The following is a 14,517-nucleotide window of genomic DNA, read 5'->3' as shown; positions in this document are numbered from 1 at the left end:
GTTTAGACCAGCTTGTACATTCCTTCGTGTGATCAGTAGGCTGGTTATTAAATATTCTGTATTTTTAGCGTCGTAACACTTGATTTCTTCCTCGGGTCAACGAAGTAGCTGCATTCACCACAAGCAGAAACTTGTTTTCCTGAAACGCGTCATTCTGGTTAGCCACCTGGCAGTTCAGAGCAGCTGTAATAAAAATAGACCATGTCTCTTTCACCTTAATACAACACCAAATGGGTTATGGCTCAATAGGTGAACCCAGGTGAACAAGAAAAGCTATTTCAGGTACACAATAGGTAGACATACCCTATGCTGACGGCCACCTCGGTGGTGTCCATGGGAGAGGGGCTTTCAACCGGCCTGTCTTTCTTGAGCAGCCAATCCAATCCAATGTGACATTTATCTTCCAGTTCCACAGTTTGGTCTGACCCAGGTTCAGGCCTGTCTTTGTCTATCGGGGTCTTCCTCATCGTGTGTTGGTTCTGAAGCTCAAAGTGTCTTCGTCGCTTGAAATATTGATTGACCCTGCACACCTCTGAGGCAGGGCAAGGTGTCTGTGTGTGTGTGAGTACACAACGAAGCCATGCAGGAGAAGAATGAGCACAGGGGAGGAGTTGTGCTGCTGTTTTAGTTAGATGTGGGTTGCATCGGTTAGGCCACTCCCTCTCACTCCCTACCCCACCCCAACTTCCAAACCACATCTTGTCTGATGACAGGGTGGTCAAACAAGTATAGTTCATGCGTAGTCTCACTCAGAATTGTTCTTGCTTGTCTGAATAATCAGACCCGAAAACCATTGGGAGAAAATGACTTCTCTGTGTCTGTTTCCCCATATCAGAGTTGTCAGTTGGTCCATTACTCAATTCACTGATGACCAGAGGGGTAAAGTATTAGGTTACTCCTCCTCAGTCTCCATGATGGTGTTGTAGCCGTGGAGGTGTTTGCCTGACCGCAGCACCACCAACAGTTTAGTGTCGGGTAATGGAGTTGGCTCCTTTATAATCCCCCTGGCTCTGAACATGCAGCTCCTTGAGCAGGTGTCCGAAGACATGCCACGATACGATCCGAAATTCAAGGCACACCAACTTAAGGTTGTAGATATGGAATATGGAACAATGTCACACATGTGAAAAACACGTTGTTTAACACAGTGTTGAATTGGAGAAAGGACTTGCAGTACGTGGGATAAGTCATTGTTATAAATAGTACTACTAATAATATAAATCAGGAACAACTTTCTCTCTCCCTGTAACAGTATGTCAGTAATGCTTCAAGTCCATCAACTAGTTTACTCAAAACAAGACATCCGGTCTTCAGTTAATCTAGATCAGGGATGGGCAACTGGCGGCCCGCGGGCCGCATACGGCCCGCATCCTCACTCAGTCTGGCCCGCACAAAATTAAAATAAATCTAAAAAAAAAAAATAATAATAATAATAATTGATTGAGTTACAGAAAACTCGGTCAAGAAAGATGAGAAGAATTCATAGAATTCAAAGGCAAACCCATGCGTCTAGTTTGCTTAGAAACTATATCAGTCATGAAAGATATCCACTTAAGTCGCCACTACAACTACTACAACTGTAATGAATTAGATGATCTCACTGTTACCTATGTTGTTGTATATCAGTTTGCTGCCCTCTAGTGTGTATTGTTTTGTTACTTCCCGTCCTCCTTAACAACATCTTTAAGACTCAGAGCGTTTATTAAAGCCGCATCAGCAATGTTTGCTCTCCCCTCTTTGTTTTGATACATTGTGTATTGATTGAGTCATGGTTCTGATAGATTGAGTAACCCCTGACTGCAGCCCGCAGATCGAGGAGGAGCTAAATGTGGGCGGGGTTAAACGTTTAACCCCGCCCACATTTAAGGACAATTCCGCGCAGTATCATACGTTCTCCCGCTTTCGAGCGGAGGAGCTAAATGTGGGCGGGCTTAAACGTTTAAGCCAGCCCACATTTAAGGAAAATTCCGCGCAGTATCATGGACCAGACGGAAATACGTTCTCCCGCTTCTGTCTTTGGTTTATTTGACTTAGCTAATATAATTGTGTACGAGTGTACGAAATAATATGTGTCTATACTAAAAAAGACATTTGAAATGACAAGTTAAAAGTAGGAATGTCTAAGTCTATCAAATGCATGAACCCTTTTCCATATTACCGGTAAGTCATTGTTCTGTGCTGTGCTGCATTGATGTTTGAGAATGTGCTGCCGGATCTCCGCCACCAGATGGCGCCCGAGAGGAAAAAAACATGGGTTAAACGTTTAGACCCGCCCACATTTAGCTCCTCCGCTCAAAAGCGGGAGAACGTATGATACTGCGCGGAATTGTCCTTAAATGTGGGCGGGGTTAAACGTTTAACCCCGCCCACATTTAGCTCCTCCTCGATCTGCGGGCTGCAGTCAGGGGCACTTGGAGTGATTCACTTCCCTGTGGCCACAATTAAGTCAAAACAAAGTGGGATGCGCAAATATAATCTATTCAGATAAAATGAATTAGAAAGAAATAGCACAGATCCGTGTAAAGTGGAGATTTTATTATATAAATTATAAAGATTATATATAAATTATATTTATTGTATTATTTAAGTAAGATTTTATCATTTCAAAATACATTAGAAAAAACACTATGATGCCACTGCAACAGAGGCCTGTTTCAGGTAGCTGGTTTAACATACTCTGAGTTTAATCCTGCGCTCTGAGTTGGTTGACTCAGAGTTCAGGGTTGAAAAGCAACTCTGGGTTTTCGGTTTCAGAACAGGCGATCAGCGTTGGCTTAATCAACTCGGAGTGTGTTCACGCTGGGTTGGGGGCGTGCCTGTTGACTATAAAGAGCCATCATCAATGGATCTCTGATAACATGATCAAACATGGACCAAAAGCGGAGATCCACTTACTTTTCCCCACGGAATTGGAAATTCTAATGAACGCGTATGCCGAGCAGTTACCCCTTTAAACAAAAAAAACAATACCGCCGCGGCAGCGAGAGCGCGAGAGATTTCTTGGCATGAAATAGCTGAACAAGTCAATGCCTGTGTAAAATAAATTTGTAAAATAAAATAAGAGGATAGTTTAATATCTTCCACTCATTCAATATGTAAATTGTGTGTATGTGTGTGTGTCAATTTACGCAACCCCGAGTTGCCCCAAGAGGACTTGGCAGCAAATGAAGATGAAGTACAAAAATATAGTTAAAAAATGTAAACTAATGTTTAATTGAAATCAAATCAATTGTGCTGTTTTGCCTGCTCTACCTAATTTAACAGCTATTTTCAACATGTGATGGGCCTATATTTAAGCAGTAAATGTAAGTAGTACATTTCCCAGCCACCCCAACACTGCCAATAGTTAATAGGATTTAGATATATTAGAAGGCTACACCTAGGCAAAATGCATTACATATATATATATACATGTCTTCAAAATAGCGCTTAATGAATTTTAGGGTAACATTTTCCTCCATGTTAGCAAATCGAAAAAAAGCAGAGCCCCGGCAGACTGGAGGGGGTCCACCTCTGCAGCCCTCACAGAGGCTGAGGGGATGGCCCTCAGCGAACAGAGTATGCGTCCTGTGGCTGAGGGCATCCCTGGGGGGAGCTCCTCTGACCCCCCCCCGCCCTCCAGGATAGAAATGCCTTTATAAGAGGTTGGTTATTCAAAATAATTAAATATGTACACGCAACACAGCACGTTACAAATTAGATGGGGCAATATTCTGGCTCAAGTAATAATTTCACTGTCTAATCATCTTCTTCCAATTACTGATGGCGTCATCGCCCTAGGCTACTTGAACCAGATGCCCTCACCAACCTTCATGCAATTGTAACAATTTAAAAGATGCAAAAGGATGCTTTGGAGATCCAAATTTTGGAACATAAGTTAAAGGTGGGTGAGGTGGAAACTGGGATACTGTTCCCTGCTCTAAAAACATACCCAATATTAATGACTTTGTGCTTTCAGGAAATAAAGAAATCCTCATAAAAAGTAGATTGTCTTTATTAGAACACGGGCTGTGGTGGGACAATTTATTTTGTTGAACAGTTTACTCAAAGGGTTTTACTTCAGTGAACATTGCATACGATTATGCTGAGCATGTGCGTGTAGAGAAGAACAGCATCTGGTTAAAAGCAGTAGGCTACCAGGGACTTTTCTGCCTTGCATTCTTAAAATGAGTTTCTTGACTTGCAGCAGTTATAGGTCCGTGGTTAGTCAGCTACTCTGATCATGGGAAAGCCACAACGTTAAAGTGACTGTAGTAGCCTACAGAGCGGGTGGGATGCACGGGGCAGATCATTCTACTCATGCGTTAATTGCGTCAAAAAACTTAAACTTAAACTTCAAGCATGCCCCCGATGCGTTTGACAGTTAACATGGGGGCTGAGAAGGTGGTCTAAATAAATGATGGATTGCGCTTAAAAACGATAGCGCTCGTGAAGAAAATTATCAGGAAAATAAAGTATATCCAACCGGGGTCTTAATAATCGTTCCTCACGGAGATTCCTTCTGAGGATCGAAGCCTCTACGTACACAGGCTCTCGTAGAAAAGGACATGCCATTTCTAACACTTCCTTCTGTCGGAGAGCTGCCTTCAGCCTTATAGACAACAAACTCAGAGTAGGTCTAACCACCTCCCGAGCAGGTTAGACCCACGGCGTATGTTGCCGCAGCAAACTCTCGGTTGCGCTGAACCTGCTACCTGAAACGGAAAATCCAGAGTTTCCTCTAACTCAGAGCGAACAAACTCGGGGTTGCCTCAAAACCAGCTACCTGAAACAGGCCTCAGGGCAACCCAGTAAAAATAACCCCCACCCCGGTCCCTGAAAGGACTTTGGGGGCTTTTATTTTGAAATATTGCTTGTTTTATGGTAGTGAACATGAGTCATCTGGTCTTCAGTAATGCCTGTGAAAATAAATTGTGAAGATGTGACTAGAGTAAAAATAAAAGCCTTACAGAGTCGTTGTCCCCAGTTATTTTATGGCCAAATTTTCAGGGCTATTTTGGGTGTTCATGACCATATCCACTATATGTGTATTGCACTATGTTATCCTAGTTGAATCGATGGATATTGTAGGCTAATCTAACCAATTACTTGTGATTTGCAATGATAGCAAAGAATAATCAATAGGAAATCAAAAATATTTGTATGCAATTGCCCGATCTTCAATAAAAACAGTTAATGCTATAAAAGTGATTTCAACAATATTCATTCACTTTAGGCAAAAAGTGAACATAACCAGCATACATTGATTGACATAAATTGAGATACAAATAGGTGACATCTTAAAAACAAGCTAAATAAAACTCTTCGTCTCATAAAATTAATGCTTTTTTGTTCGGCATTGAGTAGTAGAAAGTAATGCAGTTTTCAAATAAAAAAAGAGGAGACAACCTATGCATTTCAAATCAATATTGAATCAGGAAGAAATCACAATCATTTGATAAATCATGATCAAAATGCTTTAAAAGAGAGTCTTGCTCATTGTTTTCATTTAAGTTTACACATGTTTGCAAAAACGTGTGCTACTACTTGATAGGATTTTATATTTTCTCCAATCCAAACCTATGTAACCTTCCATTTCATTATAATGTCCTCCATTCAGACCATGGTTTTATTTATTTTCTAACTATTTATAACTATTTATAACAACCTAGGTTCCGAAAGGTTTCCAAAAGGACCTAATTGTCCCACCTCCCAGTCCCAGAGTGAAAGGGACAGGCTGCAAGATGTTTAGTTAAGGAAATGGAGAGTTAAGTTCAGGGCGAGACGGTAAGATGTTAGGTAAAAGGTAATGAGCTAAGCTAAGGGCAGGTGTTAAGTTAAGGATGATGAGTAAGTTAAAGAACAGCCTCTGAGGTGTTTCAGGAGCAGACAGTAGGTGGTTGAGGAGGTCAGATGACGGTATATTGGGCCTCAGATCTTCCGTATTTTCTGGAAGTAACCTTGTCGAAAAATGGGTTTATATTCCAAAAAAGTCCTGGAAGAAGAACACGGCCAACAAGTTATTTCTTGTGTCAATTGCTCAAAGCACAGATGTGTTAGTGAATTCATAAGTTTTAGTTGGGCAGTGATCAACAAGGGATCCAGTTCCCCCTCCAGCTCTGGCTCTTCCTCCTTCAAGATGTCGAAATTCGTCGAGCATTTTTCCCAGTTCACCTCCTCTTTGGACTCTTAGGATAGACTTGCAGAATTCTGCATAGAGGGTGTCAGCCATAGAATGCATTGGGCGCTATAACTGCATCAAATATTTTGAGCCAGATCTTATTGGGGTGACTAGTTTGATGTTTCTTTTTATGGCCCTCCTTGCCTTGTCTTTCAGGTCATTCACAGCTTTATTGAAATATCCTGTGGTGTTCATGTTGATGCCGAGGTAGGTATAGTTTTTTGTTTGCCTCAGAGTAACAGTGTCCCGTGGCATGTCTATTTGGTGGAGGCTGGGACTTTTTTCGAGTATCCTTGTTTTGGTTTTACTCAGGTTCACTGTCAGGACCCAGTTTGGAGAGAAACTGTGCTGAAGATCTAGGAGCTTCTGCACAGTTGACGGTAGAGGAGGTCAGATGACGGTGTGTTGGGGATCAGATCTTCCAGATCTTCTGCCACGAGCCATGGAGAAGAGTGGACCTATGTTCCATATACGCCCTGGAAGAAGAACACAGGCACCAAGTTATTCTTTGAATTGATTGATTTTAAATTGCTCAAACCAAAGATTTGTTAGTGAATCCATACGTTTTTGTCGGGGGCTGATCATCAAGATATCTGGTTCCATCTCCAGCTCTGGCTCTTCCTCCTTCAAGATGCCCAGATTCGACCGCCATTTTTTCCAGTTTACCTCCTCCACCCTTAAAAATGTGAATATCAAACAATGATTTACCAAAAGAAACTATGTGGGGGTGGCTCATTTCATTAACATAGAAACCATGTAGACCAGCTATAGGTTGGGACTTCAATTGGGTTGCGACCTAGTGGACACATAACTGAAACCATAACAAAACCGGATCACCAAGTCCAAATTGATTCTGTCACTTTAACCGCCTTAACTATGTCTCTCACTCACCTGTACTGCACAAAAAGTCCCAAAAATATATATATGTCAGACGCAACTGTGTGTTTTGATGTTCAGACCTCTCGTCCGATGACCTTGCTGTGGTGACTCACCTGAAGCATGTCCGATTTCCGGTCGGCAAACACAGGGTCTTCATCATGCCGGATTGCAGCCTGTTCCTCAGGAAGAGGGGCAGTGCTCTCTCCAGGTCCAGGATGGTCAGAGACCTCTGTGGGACCACATACAGCCGTGGTACACCTTTTACCCTCGGAGTACTGGCTAGTGGTGTTAGGATCTCCTACCCTGGGCCATGAAGGTCTATTGGTGGTTAGGTCTATTCAACCTGTAGGTATCCATCAGGTAGGTTGCCCTAACCTTGCCCTACCTGCTCCTTAATAAAATGTATCTGGATTCACTGTAAGAATATTTAGACAAAAGCGACTGCCAAGTCGTTCAGTTAGTTCACTGTTGTGACTTTAACATCCTGTTGTTCTACCACAACCATTAACCTCAACACCATCTAGGTGATTATATATATTGTATCTATACTATATATATTTTATATATACTGTATATATATATTTAGCAATTGCTCTTCCTTTTAGGTAACCCTTCAGAATGAAGATTTATTTTCACTCAAGAAAGACTTTTGACAACCTCACGTCACGTGGTGATTCCAGGGTTCACAGAGAAAACAAACATGACCTTTTTCCTCCCACCGAGACCTGCTTGGAGGAACCGGTCCTACCTGCAGTCTCCAGATGCTCTCGCTCTCCCGGGACACCCTCTCCACGGTGTCACTCATCAGGGCGATGAGCATGTTGAGCAGCAGGATGTAGGTGAGCACGATGTAGCTGATGAGCAGGATGTAGAACACCTCGATGTACTGCACGTTGTCCGTGAACTCCAGGTCTCCCATGCCGATGGTGAACTTGAACAGCTCCAGTGCCGTGAAGCGGATGTTGTTGTACGTCGGTTTTCGGCACACGAACGCCCGGGAACGGCTCTGTGTGTGATCGGGGGGGTTCTCCTCTATGAGGGCCACCACCGCTGTTGAGACAATAAGGCATTTATTTTCTTTGACCAGATGCTTTTTTCCCGTTAAATGTCATTAACTGTGCTTAATATGTGAGTGTACAGTGACATTTAAGTCAAATGTTCTTACCGGCAGAAAATCCAAAGAGAAAGACCACATAGACAAATAGAAAGCAAATGATATCGCTTAATATGATCTGCAAAGAATCAATAAGATGGTCATTAAAGCCAGGTTAAGGTTATTTGTCTAACTCTTCATCATAGCAATAGCCTCATAGCCTCTTAACATCTATTAACTCTGATAACAGAGATAATCCTCCCTCTAAACATTCATGTTCTGAATCTAGCAGCGTGTTGCCGCAGTCAGTATTTCTGAAACCAATGTGGCACTGGAGTGACCTCCCAGTGTGCAATAAAACAGAGATCTGAAGCGAGAAGAGTGTGAGGGTGGCTGGGATACTTGGTACAGACTATTGTGGAAATAGTTGGATTTTACACTGCTCTAATCAGCAGCTGAAGATCTATTCATGTGTATTTGTATTTGGGATGAGTTGCAATCATATATTTCCTATTTACCTCAAAAATACTTTCCCATCGAGGTCCACAGTGGCAATACGTTTACAGCAACCTCAACCTCCAGCCCAAGGGACCAGCCCAACCGTGGTGTCTAATGTTTTTTAACCCTGACATCAGAATGAATTCAACTCACCCGTTGTATCATGACGTTGTACATGCCCATGCGCTTGGAGCCCCGAGTGAAGTAGAGGAGGTTGATCCAGGCCAGGGCCAGAGACAGTACCAAGGGGCCCACATACGCCCTCCACCCGAACGCATACAAGACGGTGCACACCAGGAGAAGTGAGGCCTGCAGGAAGCTATCGGAGACAATCCAGCAGAACAGGAATGTGACATTGACTGGATTATCTCCCAGATCCTAACCCAACCTTTGAGCCCAACTCTCACTCTTGAGTTCCCCATGCTTGTCTGCTTCAATGTTGGCCAACTTGAAAAATGTGAGTCGAAAATGTCGACAACATGAGTCGCAATGTACAACTAACTTAAGCCTAACCAAACCCTAAGTCTTACCACTAAACCAACATTCACTCTTTCGACCTAACTCTTTCAACAGTTAACCACTAACTCTAAACTTGTACCCGAACCATAGCACAATCATAGCCTAAACATAGCCTAACCCTCACCTTGCCTCCCTCTCGCTCTTCCACACATGTCTCTGCAGGAATCACACACAATACTGCATCAATCTCAAACTACCTTGTCAACTATGTGACTGCTAATGAATAATCATTTACATCAATGTAACATCATGTTGCTTTCACCTGCTGCATTGTGAGCATTTCCTTCTTGGATACTCACAAGGATATTTCATTGAATCCATCGATATACATGGATTTGATGCGTGGTGGTTTCCTCTTGAAATCAACCATCTGTGGGTCGGGTGAATACATTTTTTTTTTTTCTAGAATTCAGTCCTGCAGAATACTGAACCAGGCTGTGTGAATACACTTCTCACCGCTCTGATGAAGAAGTAGACTGCCCCCAGCACACTGACCAGCTCCCCGATACAGCGAAACCAGTCCAGAGGGGTGTTCTCCACGGGGAACGGAGGCTGCAAGCGACAAGGTGAGGGAGCTTCACTACAGTTCCTCAGGACTTTAGAAAGTACTTCGTGGATCAGAGGTTCTACCTTTGATCCACAGGATTGTTGTTCTCTAAATCCTTTAGATACTCTGCCTTTTTAAGGAACGATCATGCAGCTCTTGGGTTTTTCTGCAGCTACTTACATATTTTGATTGGATTGCTCTGATTATTCTCAAGCTCACTTGTAAAGTTACTTTTCATGAAAGAAGAACATCTAAATGGAAACGTTACATTAAGATTAACATGGGTAATGGTTTCTGTCTCACCTGCCCTTCCTTCCTGTAGAAGGCGACAGTGGTGAAGACGCCCAGGTACACCAGATATACCAGGAAGTTGACCAGGAAGAACTTTTGGGCGAACCTTTCCCACTTCTCCTCCAGCAGGCTGTGTAGAGGCTCCACCTGCAGCATCTCTTGACGGTTCTGAGTTCATAGGTTGATATTCAGTCAGCAACAACACCAGAAACATATTGCCCTACATCTACAATCCACTTTCACATTATCCTGAAAGTATTTCAGGATAATGGATAAAGGATAAAGGATGAAGGTAGGATAAAGGATACTACCTTCAAAAAAGCATTTTGAAGGTAGGATAAGTACACAAAAAGGCATGCAAAAGTCAAACATATTGAATCCCTTACATCATTGATATGTATGATCTCAAAAAGTAGACAGACCACTAACTTAGTACAAAGATAAATCCACTGGAAAAACAATGGACCAGCGGAGCTTGTTCTGTTAATAGCAAGGAGAGACTCATCTCACAGAACCTATTCAATGGATCACTACCACCATCCTGCCAAGTATTTAAAACGGTTAGGAGAACACCTCAACACCTTCCCTCCGTACCTGGATGGCATTCCCAAAGACAATGATCTCCAGGACTGAGTTTTCCTCGCTGGTGTCGATGGAGGTCATGTCGTACAGCGAGGAGTGGATGGGCCCGTAGATCCAATCAGTGAACTTCCGGGACAGCCCCTTGGTCCCTTCGTCTGTGAACTCCCGCTGCACCAAATACCTGAACAGCTGCATAGCAAAGAACAACAGAAGCATGAGCGACATTAGATGAGACAAGGCTGAATCATACTCGGCCCCACACAAGACCAGTCCTTCAACTCTTCGATCTAGCCAGTGGAGGTTTAATGTCTCACAAAGAAAGATGAGGTATGTCTGAAGAACTGAACAACCGGTGGAGCTATGAGATGTTCAAGATAGGAATCGAACATAAACCCTAATACTATCTCTTACCCTAAAACTATCTCTAACCCTGGCCTGAACCCAACACAATCTCGATACTAATACCAAACCATTCAATCAAAAATCACACCCTGAAACCTAACACAAATAGGAAACCCTAATCCTTAAACCAAACCTTAGAATCAGAAACAAAACCCTTGAACCTAACGAAAATAACCCTTGCACTATCTCTAATCCTAACTTTAACATGATCTCCAACCCAAATCCTATCTCTCACCCTTACCTTACACCAAGCCTATTTCATGTGCCCCGGCCCTAACCGTCTGTGAAGAACCAACCGTACCCCTATCTTCCCCAGCTTGGCGGCCAGCTTCAGCGGTGTCAGGCCATGTTTGTTCTCGATGGCCTCCAGGGAGACTTCTCCTTTCAGGGCCAGCCTGGTGTCCCGGATGAGCACCTCGTCGTACATCCGCACGATGAACTCTGTGTTTTCTACGGTGTTGTCGGCGATGACCACCAGGGCGTGAAGCACTGTGTTGCCCAGGGAGTCGTGGTCCCGGCTGTCAGCACACCTGTACTGGTTCTCCATGAGGAAGGAGACCACCTCTAATTGGTTGGTGCAGGCTGCCAATGAGAGGGGGAGCTCACCTGTTTGAAACACATTTTTAGAGTCAGACAGGCGAGTTTAACGTTTAATAGCAATTTGTCTGCTGTGGGTTTGGCAAGTGTCAAAAGGCTATTCTTATTCCTCACTTTTTTTTTCACGTTCATTTTTATATCGGTTCTGAAACAATTTCTCTATTGGTCTATTGGCAGAAAATGTATCAATTTCCATTTTGATAGTTACTTATTCGTTTTTCTCATTTGTCAAGTAAATATACCCAACATTTGTAGCTTTAGAAATATAAATATTTGGTTGCTCTCACCAAAATAAAAGCCCCGTTTTGAATTGAGCTGGAAGAAGGCTCCATTTGCTTTGGCCTGCACATCTGCTCCTTTCTCCACCAGGAGCTTCACCTGATCGAAGCTCCGCCGCTCGATGGCCACATGCAGGGCCGTCTGGCCTGGGAGAGGAGGTGCAGGAGGAGACACAGGTTGTGTGATATTCATGTGTGGATTGGAAATAACAATTGGACGTATTTCCAAGCAAAACAGGATATTTGGGGGTGACACAAATTATGTGATTTGATCAATTGTGATGCGTATGGGCCTGTATCGCGAGCCCTATTCTGTCTGTATCTCGATTGAGGTTGAGTCACTGGACCCACTGCTTTGCTGATCAGCCAGGACAGAGCTGACATTAGCATTGGAAAGTCCCCTGAATGTTGCTTTTTGTGTGTCTACATGCACAGTCCTGTGACTTCAACACAGGCACAGTTCGAAGCTGTTAAAAAATAGCTTTCCGCCACCTTTCTGTTTGCATTAACTTACTCAGCAGTGTGTTTGTATGTGCTTGCGTGTGGGAGGGCGTTGCTTAGATCATTCAATTCAATTCAAGATTCATGTTCAGTTGAGCGATAATTGTGCACCCATTTCTCTAGGATAGTCATTGTATATACATATCAAATGTTCACCTGCATTTCAGACTGAGAGCAGCTGCCTTCAGCTGAATCGGCTGATTGAGTTGAAACCTTACATAGTTTGGGCTTTTCGTGTGTTCAAAAACAACCAACAACAAACGCACCATAGTGAGTCCGTAACTGTGTGATTACCTGGTTAGTATTGTTTCTTTGCTCTTTCCCCCAAGGGTCAAACCCACTTAGGGCCCTGATTGGGGTTTTGAGGAGGTGACCTAGAGTGACCTACCTTTGAAGTGCTCATCGATGTAAGCCGCGTTGACAAATTCTTTCAGGTCTCCACTTTTCTCAGATGTGTCGAGCAGGACTTGAATGGTGTCGTTTTTTCCGTCGTTGAGGTTTAGAAGGGCTTTCAGAAGGGCTGTTTTACCATTGCCTTCATCTGGAGGTAAACAACATCATCACAAGACACACCTTCTACATGCTGATCCTTCATATGACATCATCTCAGAAGAGGCCAAGCGGCAGGATAGTCAAAAGGTTCTGTCCCAGATGTCAGAATAAGACCTGTACTAGAGTAAGATGCCCCTACCTGCTTCTTTAAAGCAGGTATAGGGCACCAGCCATCACTGTGTCTGCTAAATGAATGCTATATAGTAAGAAAACACCGCCCAGGTTGCTAGGGACATAACTACCCACCAAGCCCTTGCTCTCCACCTGGGAATACGGCAGACAGATACACCTCCTCCATACTTGCCTATGTACTTTGGGCTGGTGAGCTTCAGATGGTGGAGCTGCAGGAAATCCTGCAGGCCGCTTAGGGGGCCAGGGTCTCCTCTGGAAGCAGCCTCAAACACCTTACTCTGGGTAAACTTTCCACTGAACGCATGGTCCCCCACGCTGAACTCCTCTCTGCCATGTGGGACACCAACAACAACACACTGTTTAGTCATTGAGCAGACGCTTTCATCCAAAGAGACTTTTTGCCCTTTTATTTACACACGCTTTTATTTACACACGCACTGTATTGTGAGCAGGTTACACATGATATTTCTCCCTCGGGTCAACGATTGCAGCTACAATCACCACAAGCAGAAACATGTTTGCCATCCTGGTTACCTGACACCTGGCAGTTCAGAGAGGATGTGATAAAAGTAGACCATGTCTCTTTCACCTTAATACAACAACCCACTGCTCCTTCAGGCTGGGCTACGGCTCAGTAGTTGAACACAGGTGAACAAGAACATTTAGTTCAGGTAAACAACAGGTAGACATACCCTATGGTGACGGCCACCACGGTGGTGTCCATGGGGGAAGGGCTTCTAACCGGCTTGTCTTTCATGAGCAGCCATTCCAATCCCCTCGGACTCCTCAGCTCGTCGTTCCCTGGATCCAAATCTTCCAGTTCCACAGTTTGGTCTGACCCAGGTTCGGGCCTGTCTCCGTCTATCGGTGTCTTGCTCATCGTGTGTCGGTTCTGAAGCTCAAAGTGTCTTCTTCCCTTGAAATATTGATTGACTCTGCACACCTCTGAGACAGAGCAAGGTGTCTGCGGGGTTGTGGGTGCTCTGCGAAGCCGTGCAGGTAAAGAGTGATCGCATGGGAGGAGTTGTGCTGCTGTAGGCAGATGTAGGTGGCCATGGTTAGGCCACTCCCCCTCAGTCCCTACCCCTCCCCAACTTCCAAACAACATATTGTTGACAACAGGGTTGTGAGACAAGTCCCCCCAGAGATGATTAGATCTCCACCAACCAAACAAAGCCAGGTTAGTGGTTTGGTTCCCCTTTCGGAAAATTGTTGTTATGTGTCATAACCAGGCTTCCTCTGTTGAGATACACACATAAACACACACACATGCACACACACACATGCATAACCTAACAACATTTGCACTTACCTGTCTTCTGAAACCTCATGGAGGATGGTGGGGTGGGTTTTGTATAAATTACTTTGCAAGATAAATTCTCACAAAAGTTTTTGAAGAAACACGTTCAATCAGAATAAATCCTCGCTGGGTTAATGCTATTTATCAAATATGTGTAGTCTCAGTAAGAATAAGTCTTGCTTGACC

General features: G+C 43.7%; 1 protein-coding gene across 1 annotated transcript; it reads right to left on the bottom strand.

Annotated features, from left to right (window-relative positions):
* Positions 1-4,761: 4,761 nt before the first annotated feature.
* On the bottom strand, positions 4,762-14,109 carry LOC130406388 (transient receptor potential cation channel subfamily V member 1-like). The gene is made up of 15 exons (XM_056611927.1): positions 13,724-14,109; positions 13,204-13,358; positions 12,736-12,888; positions 11,856-11,993; positions 11,273-11,577; positions 10,582-10,758; positions 10,000-10,155; positions 9,606-9,701; positions 9,449-9,519; positions 8,784-8,949; positions 8,205-8,271; positions 7,788-8,089; positions 7,153-7,268; positions 6,724-6,836; positions 4,762-6,636 (listed from the first exon to the last, which is right to left on the bottom strand). The coding sequence occupies exons 1-15, from the start codon at positions 13,909-13,911 to the stop codon at positions 6,551-6,553; spliced, it is 2,289 nt and encodes a 762-aa protein (XP_056467902.1). The 5' UTR covers positions 13,912-14,109; the 3' UTR covers positions 4,762-6,550.
* Positions 14,110-14,517: the final 408 nt, after the last annotated feature.

This window comes from Gadus chalcogrammus, chromosome 16 (genome assembly GCF_026213295.1).
Source record: "Gadus chalcogrammus isolate NIFS_2021 chromosome 16, NIFS_Gcha_1.0, whole genome shotgun sequence".
In the NCBI taxonomy this organism is placed as follows: Eukaryota; Metazoa; Chordata; class Actinopteri; order Gadiformes; family Gadidae; genus Gadus; species Gadus chalcogrammus.
This window is presented reverse-complemented; position numbering and strand designations above follow the sequence as displayed.

Bases quoted from the DNA above. Each gene is read 5' to 3' on its own strand.
- LOC130406388 (XM_056611927.1), bottom strand. From the start codon at position 13,911: ATGAGCAAGACACCGATAGACGGAGACAGGCCCGAACCTGGGTCAGAC. The intron at 10,759-11,272 runs GTACGGTTGGTT...TTTGCTATGCAG, and splicing joins CCAAGCTGGGGAAGATAGGG to CTGTTCAGGTATTTGGTGCA. The intron at 9,520-9,605 runs GTGAGAAGTGTA...CCCGACCCACAG, and splicing joins TCTACTTCTTCATCAGAGCG to ATGGTTGATTTCAAGAGGAA.